This window comes from Balaenoptera borealis (genome assembly GCF_965194805.1).
Source record: "Balaenoptera borealis genome assembly, chromosome: 8".
Lineage (NCBI taxonomy): Eukaryota > Metazoa > Chordata > Mammalia > Artiodactyla > Balaenopteridae > Balaenoptera > Balaenoptera borealis.
This window is the reverse complement of record NC_138865.1, coordinates 27,096,049-27,113,954: the sequence shown is the minus strand read 5'-3', so window position 1 is coordinate 27,113,954 and position 17,906 is coordinate 27,096,049. Positions and strand designations below refer to the sequence as shown.

The 17,906-nt window shown below is 46.2% G+C and overlaps 1 protein-coding gene and 1 pseudogene across 3 annotated transcripts in view; both read right to left on the bottom strand.

Moving 5' to 3' along the window:
• BICD2 (BICD cargo adaptor 2) overlaps window positions 1-3,322 on the bottom strand; it is a 53,633-nt gene extending 50,311 nt beyond the window's left edge. Inside the window, exon 1 of one of the 2 annotated variants that reach the window (XM_082400909.1) lies at window positions 2,919-3,322. In XM_082400909.1, the coding sequence (XP_082257035.1) occupies window positions 2,919-3,158 (240 nt within the window). In that variant the 5' untranslated portion in view covers window positions 3,159-3,322. The remainder of the gene's footprint in view (window positions 1-2,918) is intronic. The other variant, XM_082400910.1, reaches the window with a different exon arrangement.
• A 5,206-nt stretch (window positions 3,323-8,528) lies between these two features.
• Window positions 8,529-17,536, bottom strand: LOC309632914 (protein TEX261 pseudogene; annotated as a pseudogene). Its single transcript has one exon. The product of its transcript is annotated as a protein TEX261 pseudogene (transcript).
• Between the last annotated feature and the right edge of the window lie 370 nt (window positions 17,537-17,906).

Sequence of the window (17,906 nt, the reverse complement as noted above, 5' to 3'; positions counted from 1 at the left end):
ATGCCCTCCAGCCCTCACATTCCCAACCTACAAGGACCACTCACTCATGGTACCTGCCTGAGCCACGCAGGCAGGAACTGTCTTGAAAAGGGCAGCACACCTGTCCTTTTCAAACTGCAGTTAAGGACACAGAGTGAGATGTTCCATGGCTACTGAGGACAGGAAGCATCACATGGCTGACCAAAATCTGTCACCACGGTGGGGAAGGGGGCACAGCAGAACTTGGGACAGACAGGGCCCTTATTAAGCCAAGCTCAATCACTAGCAAAATGGTTAGGCAGAATGGGCCAGTGGGTACCCTTCCTCCCGCACACCATGGTGTCAGTAGGACACAGACACACATACATACATTCACCAAGTGAGAAAGGCTGCAGGGCCAGCACCACTGCCACTGGCCCCACAGAGGACCCTCCCTCAGGTCTGGTCACAACCCAGTCACCTGGGACAGACCAGCCAGCTTCTCTCCCTCTAAGACAGTATTATCTACAAATGCTCAACAGGAATACAGGCTCCTCTGTTTGTAGCATAATTTGTTAGTAACTGAACCCACTTTAGTTAAAGAAATAGTTTTAAAAGAATGAAGATGGCTCATCGCTCTACAGGAGAAAACAAATAAAATTTAAAAAAGACCCAACAGATATGGTCTCCTTAAATCTTGATTTTTAAAATAAGAGTTAATATTTCCAAGTATAACAATAACAAGAATTACGAGAGGTTGACAAGAGCCTGTGCTGACATGGCTTTGAGTACACTGGTGTGAGCTTTCTGGCAACATCTACTGAGGCTCTGAGGCACCTTCCTCTAGTTCTGCTGAGACTTCCAGCTGAACTGTTCTTATCCCACCAACAATGAGGGAAACTGAAGTTCAGGACAGTGGGACAATGTGTCCAAGGCCATGTGGCCAGTGTGTGTGAGAGCCAGGCGGTAACATCAAACTAAGCAAGCAGCCACCTGAAGAACACCTGTGGAGACCGATATACCTTCTTCCCAATTCCCCTGGGGACCCATCCTCCAGACACATGCCACAAAACTGAGTCAAGATTCTTACATTGGCCAAATGTCTGTGACAGTAAAACGTTGACAACTGAAAGGTCCCTAAGCAGGGAATGGTTAATTCCTGTGCAACTTTCCCTTCTGGTCTGCTCTTACAGCGGACGTGAATTCGAGCTTGTGAACACAGAAGGGGATTGCACATGCTGCCAGTGGGGGCTCACTATGAACTCTGAGGGGAGAGGCTAGGGAAGACCAGGCTCACCTCTGAGCTGCAGAGGGTGAGCCTAAGGTCTCCCACTCCATATTCTCAAGGCCCCCTCAGCATCCCTCCATCTTGGGCACATTCCCCTACCCCACACACTAAGATGAGGCCCTTGCCAGAGGGGTTACATGTCACCCCTCTTGTAGATCTAGTGCCAGATAAGGCTGGCTTAGAGTAGGCACCAATACCTGCTGACAGACACAAGACCTCGGGTCGAATGAGCTCCACCGCCACCCTCCCTGGGACCCCTATCTGTCTTCTACAGGGCACCTACTCCACCAAGCACAGATTTAAGTACCTTCATGAATTAATTCCCTGCACTATCAGAAGGGGACCCAACTGGTCTCCCCAGTGAGACACGGAAGCTTGAAATAGCCCAGGCACCTTCCTGAGGCCACTGGGAGCGGGGTGCTGGGAGGTGGGCAGTCCGGGAAGCAGCGAGCATGGTGGATCCTGAGAACAAGGGCCAGGAGCCTACCTGGACAAGGTAAGAATCAAGTAGGGAAGAGGCAGACTATCTCAGGCACTGACAGGCTAGATGCTTAACAACTTGTCCAGGCTTTTTAAATATGCCTCAGACGAACCCTTTCTGGGTGGGATGTTGCAGAGAGAGAAGCTAAGGTCCCTGCTCATAGCCACATCACCAGCAAAGGGCAAGACCTGGATCCAAACCTGGGTGTTCCACCCAGGAAGCAACTTCTCCCTCCCCATCCCCACAACAAGGCTGGGGAGGCAAGCAGGACTGAGAGAAAATGGTGCTTAAATCACCCAAGAGAATTACTTCACGGCAGGACTGCGCAGCTCTCTCGCTGCAAGACTCTTTGGCAGCCTGGGGGTCTAACCTGCTCACCCCGAAGTAAAATTCACACAGGAGACACAAGGCTTATCCATGACAAACACCCACAGACCTGTCCCCCAACTTCAGGGAAGGGCCTGGGAGGGCAACCAGGACGAGAAGTGGACAGAAGCACTGTATCACAGAGAAGTAACTAGTGCGGTGGTCAGCGAGTTGAGCATGGGGAGGGGCTGTGGGGTACCCCCGCCAGCTGTGATGAACACATGCAAAGCAAACCCCCGACTTCGCCTTTTTCTGGTCTCCCGGCGCTGAAACCTCTGAAGGCAGCTGCGCCCAGAGAAAGGAGGTGATGTGCCTGGAGACGATGGAGACACACGCCCGGTCTTTCCCAGCCGGTCACCTGCATCCATCCCACGTCCCCATCCCCCGCACTCGGAAAGTCAAACACCGCAAAGGACGCCATCCCACCGTGCCCGATACCTGCCATCAGTAGCAGAAAGGCTGACCACACGGCTCCACCGCAGCCTTTGCCGCGGAGGCCAGAGTTTCTAGAACGCGCATCGCCCACCACACTTGGGGCCCGCCAGCCACCGCAGGGCCGCCTCCCGGCCGGCCAGGCACACTGACCCTGGGCGCCCGGGTGCTGGTCCGGCCTGCCTGGGGTCAGGGGTCGGCTGGGGGGTCGACCCGGCCCGGGGTCAGGGGTCTGTTTGGCCTGCGTCGGAGGCTGGTTGGGGGTCCGCTCGGGGGTAGTCTTGGCCAGGGCCAAGGGCCGGCTCTGGGGTCAGTGCTGAGGTCAGTCCGGGTCCGGGGTCGGGATTGGCCGGGGTCGCGGAGGGCGTGGCGCCGGCGGCCCTTGCTCCTTACCTCCTTGAGCTGTTCCATCTCGCCGCGGATGGCTTCGTAGTCCACCTCGAGCTCCTCGAACTGCAGTTTGAGTTGGTGCTTCTCCTCGAGCACTGCCAGCCCGTACTCGGCCGCCTGGATCTTCTCACGCGTGGTCTCGGCCAGCTCGTGCGACAGCCGCTTCACCTCCGCGCGCAGCCACTCCGGCTGCGCCTCCATCACTAGCCGCGCGTACTCCTCCTCCTCGGACGGCGCGGACATGGTGACCACGGCCGGAGTCACGCCACTCGCTCCGAGGCTCAGGCCGGGTTCCCGACCGCCGCCGCCGCCGCCACTGCCGCCGCCGCCGCCCAACCCGACGGCGCCCCGGCCGCCGCCGCCACGCAGCCGCCGTGAGTTCGCCGCCGCGCGGGGCACTGTGGGGGCCATAGTCCCGCCCGCGGCAACTACAAGGCCCGTCGTGCCCAGCGCCCGTCTTCCCCCGCCCATGATTGGCCCGCGCCCCGTGCTGGGAGGCCCCTTCCAATGCTGTAGCTCCGCTGCTGCCGCGCGGAGCATTGTGGGGGTCGTAGTCCCACCAGCGCGCCGACTACAAGGCCCTTAGTTCCACACGCCCGCCCACCCCCGCCCGTGATTGGCCAGGGCATCCGCCGTCGCGGAGCCGGAAACTGGTGTTTTCCGGTGCCCGCCCCCGGGCCTGCGAGGCGTGGGTAGGTGGTGCGGTGGGTCACGGGGAGGACGCTAACTACGCTGCGCAGGGGCTGGGTGGAGCCGGCCACCGGTTTGAACCACCCCACGTGGAGCGCTCGGAGCGTCGCGGGGACGGCGGGCCGGGTGGCGGTGGGGACTGTAACCCGACGGTTCAGACGGGCGAGTCCTGCGGAGCCCAGGACGTAACCAGTGGGAGAGATGGTCAAACCGCTAGCGGAAGAGACGCCTTCGCCCCAGCTAAATACGAAATGCCTCGTGCGTGTTTCCTAAGAATTAGGCATTTCCATGCGCCCTACGATGATCCAATTCAGGACCGCCGACACTGACGGAGCCTCGAATCCAGCATCGCTTCCCTGCCCTACCCTCGTAGCATGGTTCCGGTCCGGGACCCGGTCCTGGGTCACGCCTCAAACGGCAGTCAGGTGTCCTTACTGTCCTCAATCTGGGAGACTTTCTCCCTCTTTGTCTTTATGACCTTGACCTTTCTGAGGCGTGCAGGCCAGAGTTGTACACACTAGTGCATCCCCACGGTTACATTAGGTTATGCACTTTGGCTGGAATATCAACGAGGTGGTGCTAAATTCTCTCAGAATCCTGTCAGGAGACTCGCAAACCCATGGCCCGGATGCTGCTGGATACTCCTTTGTAATCATTGATACTATCCTGTGAGAAGACAATTCAGACTTTGCAAATATCCCGTCACTCAAGCTTTTAAAATTTTTATTGAGGTATACTTGATTTATAATACATTGAGTTTCAGGTGTACAATGTAGTGATTCACAATTTTTAAAGATTATACTCCACTTATAGTTATTATAAAATATTGACTATATTCCCTGTGCTGTACAATATATCCTTGTAGCTTTATTTTATACGTAGTGGTTTGTACCTCTTAATCCCTTACCCTTGTCCTGCCACTCCCCACTGATAACCATTAGATTGTTCTCTACATCTGTGAGTCTTGTTTCTTTTTTGTTATGTTCACTAGTTTGTTTTATTCTTTAGTTTCCACATAAAAGTGGTAACATACAGTATTTGTCTTTCTCTGTCTCATTTCACTTTGCATGATATCCTCTAGGTCCATCCTAGTTGCAGATGGCAAAATTTCATTCATTTTTATGACTGAATAGTATTCCATTTGTGTGTGTGTGTGTGTGTGTGTGTGTGTATACAACACATTGTCATTATCCATTCATCTGTTGATGGACATTTAGGTTGTTTCCATATCTTGGCCATTGTAAATAATGCTGCTATGAACATTGGGGCACATTGTATCTTTTCGAATTAGTGTTTTCATTTTCTTCGGATATATACCCAGAAGTGGAATTAATGGATCATATAGTAGTTCTACTTTTAGTTTTCTGAGGAACGTCCATACTGTTTTCCACAGTGGATACACCAATTTACATTCCCACCAGCAGTGTACAAGGGTTCCCTTTTCTCTACATCCTCACCAACATTTGTTGTTTGTGGTCTTTTGATGCTAGCCATTCTGACAGGTGTGAGGTGATATCTCACTGTTGTTTTGATTTGTATTTCTCTGATAATTAGCAATGTTGAGCATCTTTTCATGTGCCTGTTAGCCATCCATATGTCTTCCTTGGAAAAATGTCTATTCAAGTTTCCAGCCCATTTTTTAATCGGGTTGTTTGTTTTTTTGATAATTGAGTTATATGAGCTTCTCAGACTTTTTTTTTTTTTTTTTTAATCAGGAGAAGAAAGGATTTATTACTTGCAGCAAGTAAGGAGAACACCGGGGATCTTTCCTAAAGCGGCATCTCCCAGAACAGTAAAATTGGGGAAGTTTTAAGCTGAGGGTACATGCATATTCTTGAAGGGGCTTGGACAGTTGACAGAATCCAAACTTTAGTTGATTGAAGTCATCAGGGTCAGAAAAGGTCAACATCATCATCCCTTAGGTTCTGGTTGATCTGGTGGTTGAGTGCTTCAGACTAACCTTTACCACTGAAAGATAACTGGCAATCTTCACAACTGATATATTATCTTTGCTATTGTTGCTTCTCTTGCCTGAAAGCAGGTAATGTTTCTGCATTCTTTTGTTCCCTTAAGATCATTAATTACTAAGACCTGTTCAAGGGCAAGCATTGTAGCCAGGATTAGATCACAAAACGGCTTAGGCTGAGCTCCTTAAACTTTTTTTTTTTTTTTTTTTAATTTATTTTATTTATTTATTTATTTTTGGCTGTGTTGGGTCTTCGTTTCTGTGCGAGGGCTTTCTCTAGTTGCGGCGAGCGGGGGCCACTCTTCATTGCGGTGCGCGGGCCTCTCACTGTCGCGGCCTCTCTCTTTGCGGAGCACAGGCTCCAGACGCGCAGGCTCAGTAGTTGTGGCTCACGGGCTTAGTTGCTCCGTGGCATGTGGGATCTTCCCAGACCAGGGCTCGAACCCGTGTCCCCTGCATTGGCAGGCAGATTCTCAACTACTGCGCCTCCAGGGAAGCCCTGAGCTCCTTAAACTTTTAACTCACTAGTTTTCATTGATATTTCTTGCCTAAAGGAATTACCAGACTATTCTTTTCTATATATTTATTTATTATTATTATTTTTAAACATCTTTATTGGAGTATAATTGCTTTACAATGGTGTGTTAGTTTCTGCTGTATAACAAAGTGAATCAGCTATACATATACATATCTCCTCCCTCTTGCATCTCCCTCCCAGCCTTCTAGGTGGACACAAAGCACCAAGCTGATCTCCCTGTGCTATGCAGCTGCTTCCCACTAGCTATCTATTTTATATTTGGTAATGTATATATCAGACTATTCTTTTCTATTTCCATCATTCCTTTTCCACTTACTAACTTTGTACTCTAGGGAAGATATTACATTCATTAGTGGTATGGATCTGTAGATTCTTATTTTACTTAATGAGTTATAATCCATTTCTCTCCATATTCACTTAGATGCTCAAATGTGGCAGATTTGGCCAGTGGGAGCTCCACCAGCTGGCTTTGTATCCTTTCAACATGTCACGATTTTTGAGAATTTTCTTACATTCTAGCAAAGTTGTTCCAGGATCATCTTGTACTCTGGGCCCAGACCTGGAATCAGCCATTTCTCCAAGGAGCCCTGATTCCTTTTAGTGGTTTAATGTTTTATTTGTATGAGGAGAATATGTCATAATTTTACTTGCAAAATTAAAAAATAATTTTTAGGGCATTCAATCACAGTAGGAGTAAGATGCCCAATCAGCCTGTCTGTCCTTGTCTTAGCACTGAGAGTCCCAAGTCCTAGGAAACCCTCAGGCCTAGGCTCACCATTCAGTCTAAGTGGGAGAGATGCTAGGGAAAAGAAGGGAGAAGGAACATAAGAGGAAGATGCTCTGAGAATTGGTGGCCCCTTCTGACCCAAGCTGGCCAAACTCCAAACCCCCACCCAACTCCATGCCTTCATATGAGGCTGGCCTGAGGAGGGAGAAGAGAAAAGGCTGTGGGAATCTGGTGCAGGCAGGCATTGACCACGGAGCTTAGAACTTGGAGACAGGGTGGTGGTGGAAGGGGACAGGCAAGGACTCTTATAGGTGCTGGGGACAGAGGACCTGTCACTGGAGGAGCCATGATGTGTGACAGTGTTGGAATAGTCATCAGGAAGAGATTCCCTGAGGATGTGACACCTGAATGGAGACCCAGAAGATGCACCAGAAGTGGCCAGTCAGGCTGCTGGAATAGGGGATTGGCAAAGATAAGAGAAGCAGGGCTGCTGCTTTTTGGGCTCCAACTGGGCCTCCAACGTTTCCAGGTACTTGACTTCCATCATCTCATCGAGTCCTTCCAATACCCCGGGATGTGGGGCTTATGCTACATGTTTTACAAATGAGAAAACAGGCTCAGGGCAAAATCCTTAGTTATCACCTTTGGCTTCTTACACCCTCCATCTGATTTGTCAATCTGTGAGCAAACGACAGATCCAGACCTAGCCTTGGCCTCCTGCCTTCCTGACTGCCCCCTCTTTGGCTCGAACCCAATTGCCTCCCAACTGGACTATTGTAGTCATCTTCTCACTGGCCTTCCCCCAGCCCCCTCACCCTATCTTTTCTCTAACAGCAGCAGTAGGATCCTTAGACCCAAGGCAAGTCACACCCCCTCAGCTCAAAACTCTTTCCTTTAGTACATTCAGGCTGCTGTAACAATACCACGGTTGGGAGGCTTATAAGCAAAAGATATTTATTTCTTAAGGTGCTGGAAGTCCAAGACCATGGTGTCAGCAGATTCAGTGTCTAGTGAGAACCGGCTTCCTCTTCTCTCACTGTGTCCTCACATGGCAGGAGGGGTGAGGCAGCTCTCTGGGGTCTCTTTTGTAAGGCCACTTATCAGGGGGGCTCCACCCTCATGATCGAATCACCCACAAAGACCCCACCATCCTAACACCATCACCTTGGGGGTTAGGATTTAATGTGTGAATTTGGTGGGGCACAAAACTTCAGATCATAGCCCCCTCCCAGAGGCAAAGCCTAATTACGGCAGCCACCCCCCAAGACCCTTCACATTCTGGGAAGTGGCCCTTCTGCCCTCCTGACTTGTTCCCCTTCCTGGCTTTATCTTCCTCCGTGGCATCCTGCATGTTGTGCTTATTCACGTTTGCACCTTTGTCTCCTCCTGGAATGTCAGCTCCAGGAGGCAGGGACCTTGACCAGGCCTTAGCAGTCTCCTGACCCACACACCAGGGCCTCCAGCCAGGGTCCTGCAGGGGCTCAGGACTCAGTGGAGACCAGGCTGTCCTTATTATCCCCCCTCCCTGGACCCTATACCCTTCGCCAGGATGTAAGACATGGGAGAATGAAGGCCTTTGTCAGACTGGGATGCTGGGTGCCCATGGTGCACCCCCCCGCCAAGAATGACTGGGTGACCCTTAGGCTGGGGGCAAACGTAAGTGATATCCTCTCAGAAACCCGCTTTAGGGCTTCCCTGGTGGCGCAGTGGTTGAGAGTCTGCCTGCTAATGCAGGGGACACGGGTTCGCGCCCTGGTCTGGGAGGATCCCACATGCCGCGGAGCAACTGGGCCCGTGAGCCACAACTACTGAGCCTGCGCGTCTGGAGCCTGTGCTCCGCAACAAGAGAGGCCACGATAGTGAGAGACCCGCGCACCGCAATGAAGAGTGGCCCCCGCTTGCCGCAACTAGAGAGGGCCCTAGCACAGAAACGAAGACCCAACGTAGCAATCAATCAATCAATAAATAAATCTTTAAAAAAAAAAAAAAAAAAAGAAAAGAAACCCGCTTTACCTTCATAAGCAAAGGCTCCAGGTCCCCCAGTCCTCCCATCCAGGGCAAAGGGGCAGGATGCTCATGCGCACAAGTGTCCGGGCTGGGACCTGGCCTAGATGTGGCCCCTTTGGTAGCCTTTTTTGCTACCAAAGCTACTTGCTCAAAGGCTATTTGCTATTAGGTTCCCTTTTTTGCTATTTGCTCAGGAGCTCTGCATGCTCACAAAAGCCCCTCCTCCTCCTGGAATCCTGTCTCCTCTCTGCCTGTGGCTATCTGATTGTAGACCAAGGAGCAAAGCCATCCCCTGTTAGGTGACTCCCTGCCTAGGCATACTTAGCTCAGCTGACAGCAGAGTAAATGGCATGGCATCCCCCACGTATTCATATTGTGTAACGTAGGATGAGTCTTTGACCCAAATGTCATTCATTTGATAAATTGTGCCAGGCCTTAGGGGTTCAGACATATATTGTATATCCAGTTTTTCCAGTGCCATTTGTTGAAAAGACTGTCCTTTCTCTGTTAAATGGTCTTGGCACCCATGTCAAAAATCAATCAACCTTATATGCAAGGGGTTGTTTCTGGAATTTCTTTTCTTTTTTCATTTTTTTTTTTTTTACACTCTTCTTTTTATTTTTTTATTTTAATTGAATTTTATTTTTTTGATGTGGACTTTTTTTTTTTTTTTTGGCTGCATTGGGTCCTCATTGCTGCCCACGGGCTTTCTGTAGTTGTGGCGAGCGGGGGCTACTCTTCATCGTGGTGCACGGGCTCTAGGTGCGTGGGTTTCAGTAGTTGCAGCACACAGACCCTAGAGTGTGTGGGCTTCTGTCGTTGCGGTGTGTGGGCTCAGTACTTGTGACACATGGGCTCTAGTGCGCAGGCTCAGTAGTTTAGTTGCTCCGTGGCATGTGGGATCTTCCCAGACCAGGGATCAAACCCATGTCCCCTGCATTGACAGGCAGATTCTTAACCACTGCGCCACCAAGGAAGTCCCTGGAATTTCTTTTCCACTGGTCTGTATGTCTATCTTTATGCCAGTACCACACTGTTTTGGTTACAGTAGCTTTGAAGTAAGTTTTGAAATAGGGAAGTGTGAATCCTCCAACTTTGTTCTTTTTCAAAATGCTTTGGCTATTTGGAGTCCCTTGAGATTCCATATGAGTTTTAGGATTTTTAAAAAAATATCTGCAAAAAAGTCATTGGGATTTTGATAGGGATTGCATTGAATCTGTAGAATGCTTTGAGTAGCATTGACATCTTAACAATATTGTCTTCCAGTCCATGAACACAGAATGTCTTTCCATATTTACATCTTCTTTAATTTCTTTTAGCAGTGTTTTATAATTTTCGGTCTGCAAGTTTTTACCCCCTGTGGTTAAGTTAATTTCTAAGTATTTTTTTCAGATTGTTCATTGTTAGTGTATGCAACTGATTTTTGTGTGTTGATTTCATATCCTATAACTTTTCTGAATTTGCTTATTAGCACTAATAGGTTTTGGGGTGTGTTTATTTGGTGTGGAATCTTTAGCATTTTCTATGTATAAGATATGGACAAAGATAATTTTACTTGTTCCTTTCCAATTTGGATGCCTTTTATTTCTTTTTCTTGCCTAATTGCTCTGGCCAGAACTTCCAGTACTATGTTGAAAAGAAGTAGCAAAAGCAGGCATCCTTGTCTTATTCCTGATCTTAGGGGGAAAGCTTTAGGTCTTTCATCATTGAGTATGATGTCCACTGTAGATTTTTTCATATATAGCCTTTATCATGTTGGGGAAGTTCCCTTCTATCCTAGTTTGTTGAGTGTTTTTATCATGAAAGGGTGTTGGACTTTGTCAAAAGGTTTTCTGCATCAATTGAAATGATCATGTGTGTTTTTTTTTTCCTGTTCATTCTGTTAATGTGATATATTGGTTGATTTTCATATGTTGAATCATCCTTGCATTCTGGGAATAAATTCCATTTGGTCATGGTGTAATCCTTTTAATATGCAGCAGAATTTGGTTGGCTAGTATTTCGTTGAAGATTTTTGCATCAATATTCATAAGAGCTAAATGGTCTGTAAGGTATTTTTAAAGATATATTAACTCACCCAGCTCCCCTGGTTAAGATAATGGGGCTACATGGAACTGAACATGATACAATGTTAAGAGGGGGAAGAAACAGAAGAGAGAGTTCCTGTGCTTGGAACTTTGGAGCTGGGCCTTGCACACTTCCTGCAGAACTGGAAGAGAAGTGGAATCACTGTGGTTTAAATAGTAATGGGAGTATGGGGAATTATTTTTCTTTAAACATTTTTTGATAAAGGAAAGTGTGATTATGTAGGAAAATGACTGTTTGGATGTAAATACACCTGCAAGTATGTACAAGTGGAGAACATGATGTTTAGCATTTGTTTTGAAATACTCCAGAAAAAAGGGGAGATGATAATGAAATTGCAGAAGTTGTTGATGGTAGTTGAAGCTGGGTGGGTGCTACATTATGCTCTTGATTTTTGGGTCTATTTTGAAATTTTTAAGATAAAAAATTTCAAGTGTTTTAATGTTGTAATGATATTATCTTCATAAAGCATGAGAAGACAAAAAAAAAAAGTCATTTACCTGTCTCTGAATGGCTATCATCTGAGTGCCACTTGACTTCTAGGTGGCTGTCCCTGCTAGTGGACATGAATTCTGACCTCCTGCTTCGACCTACTTCTTGTTTTAAATGAATGCATTGGTTGCTCTCATGTGCCTGCTTTATCTTATTTAATCCTTACAAAAGCCTAATGGCCTAGCTATTATTCCCATTTTTCAGATGAGGAAATTGAGGAACAGAGAATGATATGGCCATGGGTTTGAACCCCTGAGCTCTGGGAGATGGGGAGGGGAATCTACACTCTCACTCATCATCGTCACCCCACTGCCACCTAAACTGTTCTTCATGTCTTACTCCACCTCTGGGTCCTCCTGGATCCCCAGCCAACATGGCATTTCCAGATGAATTTCCAAGGCTGTGTTAAACCTAGCTCCCCCATGTGGCCTCCCCATCTTTCCAGGCTCTCATCCAACTACTGCTGTGACAAATCTGTGTTATTTCTGGGCCCCTAGGATCAGAACCCTTTCCTGTGTTGGGAGAATTCCCCCATCATGTGAGTTTTGATGGGAGACAAGCCAACCTCCCAGTATTGAAGCTCAAAGAAGGGGCTGATCCTCACCTCCCAGGCTCCATGCAGCTGGGATCTGGGCATCTGAGCTGAAATGTTTGAGATTTCACCAACAAACAACTCTTCTCACAACCCCTTTCCCATATACACACTTTAAATAATGCCCACACCTACATAAAATACATATCAACCCTGCCCAATGAAGATAATCCAAGTCTCATACGATTGCCACATCCCAGTCCAGGAACTATGGGTGATTTGTGATTTTCTCAGTCAGGCCTGGGTAATAGCCCCTCAAGGGACAGTAACCATTGCCTAAAAGAAGAGTTTAATCATCCCAAAGTCTCCAAAGTATAATTGTATAGATGAAGTTGTAGTTCTGGAGATAGAAATCACTCTAGATGTTTCAAACAGATAAGGATTTAATACAGGGAATCAGTTGCTTGCAAAATCATGGAAAGGACTTTAAGATTTGAAGTCAGTGGGGCTATGACTAGACCTCAAAGTCATGCCATAGCGGCTGTAATCCAGAGATCAAGAAGCTGCACAAAACCATTGCCAAGGTCACAGCTGCCACACCCATGAAACTGGGTGAAAGTGAGTGGGACATGGATTTGGGCCATTGCAAAAGTTCACATCTGCCAGAACCTACACATCAGCGCCATCTCTACCAAGAGAATGGCACCCTCCTCCCTTCTGCCTTCCATATCTCATGCAATCACATCTCATTGGCAGAACCCAAGTCAATCAATCCAGACTCCTAAGAGCAAAAGTCTCTGGGAAATGTAGTTTTTAACCTTCCCACCTTTCACAAGGAGTAGAAGAATAAATGTAGAAATGGATGGTGAGTAAAGATAAACAATGTCTAGCACTGCAAGAGAATTCTTGCAACAAAAATACTCTGGATTTTTTTTTTCAGGGTATTAAGGCAAACAGTGCCACCTAGCATCTTTATTCAAATGGCAATCAGCACTTGGACAGAAATCGCAGTTCAACAGCAAAAACTTTCTCTTGCAAGTGCTAAGCCACGGCCCATCCCTACGGCCATCTGCCACAGCCATTATCACCATCTGCTCTCCAGCTTCACAGCCCCTGCCCTGCCAGAACTCCTGGCCCATCACAGGAGGGGGCAGGAGGGCCACAGGAGCTCAGCCTTTGCCCCCCAAAGGTGGACCACGGCCTCCTGGCTAAGCAGGCACAGCATCCTCCCTGGTGCCCTCTGAAGTCTCAGCCTCTGGCAGCATCAGATCTGAGCCAAGCTGAACCTCCTGAGGAGGGTGGGGATGGGGGCATCTGGGGAAGTCAGGGAAGGAGGGCCAGGGCTGGGGGGGGGGAAGGTGCCTTCTAGCTACTGGCCCCCACCTAGTGCAGAGGCCCAGGGGCCTGACTCTCCTGATCTTGCCCCAGCATCCCCTCCTCAGTGGGTCAGTATATCTTCTGCCGACTGTGTAGAATGGCTTCTTTGATGAAGGAGAAGACAACCAGGATCACTAAGAATTTGCCCCGCTTGCCTTTGGTGAAGTAATTGGAGACCACGTCATCTCCTGGCTGCATGGTGGAGGTTAGGACGTTCTCCCCAGCCGACAGTGACACAAAGAATGCAAATGGGATTATCCACAGGCAGAAAGTGAAATAAGCCAGGACCTCTGAGAAAGGATAATATTCCTCTGCAAAAACTTGAAACTCTAGGTCATGATTCACCACCACTAGCCCACACAACAGGATGAAGTTAAGCGAGGTCAGCATGACTAAGGGGAAGGTCTGGAGGAGGCCAAAGTAGACAAGGTTGGTGCAGAGACCCATGCCAATCATGCAGGTGGGGAAGCACTCAAAAATGTAGAGGCCAATTTATACAGCTGTGGAGAATCAGGTCATGTATTTTATGATCCTACTAGTGGCCACTGTGTATTCTTCTATCAATTCTGCCAGGTAATAGAGTCCGGCTACGATGGCCAGCAGGATGAAGACCACCTGGATGAAGAGCAACAGCCAGCTCAGCAGGTACACGAGCCACATGACGCCCACGCCCTGCCTGCCCCCTGACCGCTGGGATAGGCCTGCACGCTTGCTATTTGGATTTTTGACATGATCATGTTAGCAAGTCCACACATCCTCTTCCCAAAAATCATTTATCAAAGCTGGAGAAAGCGATCAAAACTGACAAACAACTATTTCAGTGCTTGGAAATTCACCAAGTGCACACATCAAACTGAGAAAATTTTATTCATGAAAACTACTGAAATTCAGTTACAAACAGCAAAAGCATGTGATGTTCTTTCTTGGGGAAACTGCTGTCACCTCCCATCACCATAATTCAATAAATGTGGAGGCAGGGGCTTCCCTGGTGGTGCAGTGGTTAAGAATCCACCTGCCAATGCGGGGGACACGGGTTTGAGCCCTGGTCCAGGAAAATCCCACATGCCGTGGAGCAGCTAAGCCCATGGGCCACAACTACTGAGCCTGCGCTCTAGAGCCCACAAGCCACAACTACTGAAGCCCACGTGCCTAGAGCCCGTGCTCCACAACAAGAGAAGCCACTGCAATGAGAAGACCGTGCACTGCAACAAAGAGTAGCCCCCGTTCGCCGCAACTAGAGAAACCCCACGCACAACAACGAAGACACAATGTAGCCAAAAATAAATAAAATAAATAAATTTATTTTAAAAAATGTGGAGGCAGGGCAAGAAAACTATCACCTTTGATTCCACTGCTAGAGAGATCTCACTTGATTTGGAGTTATTTCAGTTAAAGTAGATCTCATTGGCAAGTGATCAGGGAAGACCTGAAGCTCTGCTAACAGTTCAGGACCGTTTTGAGCAAGCAATGGACCAGAAGGAAAGCTGAGGATTTACTAGGGAGCTGCAGGAGGTGAGACAGCAATGGGGACTTGATAAATTCTCAACATATCCCAGAGTGTGTGCACATGTATGAGAAAGACTAGAGCAGACTGAAGACATTTGCATGTCTCCAGCCACCACAGTATCCTTTTTATGGAGCAAAGATGCAAGAGATTTCAGTGGAATGTGAAAGCCAGGGTAGACTTGAAAGTCACTTGAGCTTAGAAGGTGCTCCCCTGCCCACACACAGACCCATCAGCAGAAGGTGGAAACCTCATTAGCTCTGAGAACAATCTTATTAACCTTTACCTGAATGCTAAGCTATGCAGTCACCAGGACAAAACCTGGGAAAGAGGGCTTAAACACAAAAATAAGAGCAAACAACTGAGCAGATACATCAGCAGCCATACACTGTTGGGGAGAGAGAGTACACAAACAAAACAACAACAATAATGCATGAGAGAAGGGAATTGGAATCCAGAGTTGCTACAATACATTATATTTTCAATAAAACATCATAAGACAGGCAAAGGCACAACAAAGTGTGGCCCATACTCAGAAAAAAGGGAGTCAATAGCTATTGGCTCTGGTTATCCCCAGATATTGGATATAGCAGACAAAGCCTTCAAAACAGCTATTGTAAATAAATTCAAACAGTTAAAGGAACCCATATTTAAATAATTAAAGCAATGCATTACAGCAATCACTCAACAAATAGAGACTCTCAATAAAGATGTTGTTATACAAAAGAACCAAATGGAAATTCTTTTTTTTTTTTTATTTTTATTTATTTATTTATTTATGGCTGTGTTGGGTCTTCGTTTCTGTGCGAGGGCTTTCTCCAGTTGCGGCAAGCGGGGGCCACTCTTCATCGCGGTGCGTGGGCCTCTCACTATCGCGGCCTCTCTTGTTGGGGAGCACAGGCTCCAGACGCGCAGGCTCAGTAATTGTGGCTCACGGGCCCAGTTGCTCCGTGGCATGTGGGATCTTCCCAGACCAGGGCTCGAACCCATGTCCCCTGCATTGGCAGGCAGATTCTCAACCACTGCGCCACCAGGGAAGCCCTCAAATGGAAATTCTTGAATGGAAAATTACAATAACTGAAATGAAACTTTTACTAAAGGGGCTCAAAAGCAGAATTAAGATGCCTAAAAGAAGAAATAGCAAGCATAATAGATCAATAAAAATTGTCTAATCTGAAAACAAAGAGAAAAAAAGATTGAAGAAAGTTAAAGACAGCCACAGGCATCTGTGAGACAACATCAAGTGTACCAACATAATTGTAATGGGAGTCTCAGAGGAGAGGAGAAAGGGAAAGGGACAGAAAAATATTTGAAGATATAATGGGCCAAATTTCAAAAATTTGATGAAAAACATTAACCTACAGATCCAAGAAGGATAAACACAAAGAGATCCACACCATGCACTTCATAGCCAAACTGTTGAAAGCCAAATACAAAATGAAAATCTTGAAAGCAAGAGGAAAATGACATACACTTGAATGATAAAATGACTTATCAAAAACAATGGAAAACATAAAAGTGTAGAATGACATATTTAAAGTGCCAAAGGAAAGATTGCCAAACAAGAATTCTATATCCAGCAAAACTATCCTTTAAAAATGAAGATGGTAAAAGCTTTTTCCAGACAAATAAAGATCAAGAGGTGCTAGCATATTGGCCTAACAAGAAATACAAAAACAGTCCTTCAGACTGAAAGAAAATGATACCAGATAGTAACTTGAAATACACAGGAGGAAATGAAGGAATACATAAGTAAATATCAAAGGCTCTATATGTATTTTTTCTCATTTCTTCTCTTAATTAAAATGCATAACATATTAAAGCTATATTATTGGATTTATAATATATATAAATGCAATAGATGTCACAATAATAGTATAAAGGCCAGGGAAAGAAATGATAAATTTGAGCAGATGTTCTCTATTTGGCCAAATTTCAGTTAGTATTATTCTAAAGTAAACTGTGATAAGGTAAGATGCATATTGTAATCCCTAGAGCAATCATTAATAAAATAACTAAAAAAATAGTTAAAATGTCAATAGAGGAATAAAGAGTGCTCTCTAAAAATTTCATTTAGAACAAAAGAAGATAGTAAAGGAGGAATGGAGGAAGAAAAGAGATATGAGACATATAGAAAAAAGGTAGCAAATTGGTAGATTAAGTCCAAGCATATCAATAATTACATTAAATGTGAATGTGTTAAACATCCCACTTAAAAGGCACAGATAGTGAGACTGGATGAAGAATCAAGATATAACTTTGTTTTCTACAAGAGACGCATCTTAGATTCAAACAAATTTGTGTGGAAAACATATAGTAGGCATATAATAACCACAAGAGAACTGGAAGGGCTATATTGTAGTTTGTCTTGAAATCAGACAAGGTAGACTTTGAGGAAACAAATAATACTAGAGACAAAGAGAGGCAATTCATTATCAATACACAAGGAACATATAAAAATTTTAAAATACACACACCTAATGACAGAGTCCCCAATTACATGACGCAAATCTCGACAGAACTGAAAGAAGAAATACACATTTCAAAAATAATAGTTGGAAATTTCAGTACTCTACTCTCAGTAATTGAAAGAACAATCAGGCAGCAAATCAGAAAGGATGAAGAAGACTTTAACAACACTATCAACCAACTTGACTTAAGTAGCATTTACAGAACATACACCAATGACTGCTGAATACATATTCTTTTCAAGAATTCATGGAACATTCTCCAGCATAGGTCATATGTTGAGACACAAAACAAGCCTCACTAAGTTGAAAAAGATAAAGATTATGCAAAGTGTGTTCTCTGAACACAATGGGATTAAAATGGAGATCAATAACTGAAAGAATCTGGGAAAACTTCAAGTATTTGGAAATTAAACTTCTAAATAATCCATGGCCCCCAAAAGATAGCAGAAGATTAAAATTTAAAGATTTAACTCAATTAAAACAGAAACACAACAAATCAAAATATAGGGGATTCAGTGAAAGCAGTGCTTAGAGGAGAATTTATTGCCTTAAGTCAAAAAAGAAAAAAGGTATCTCAACCCAACAACTCAAGCATTCACCAT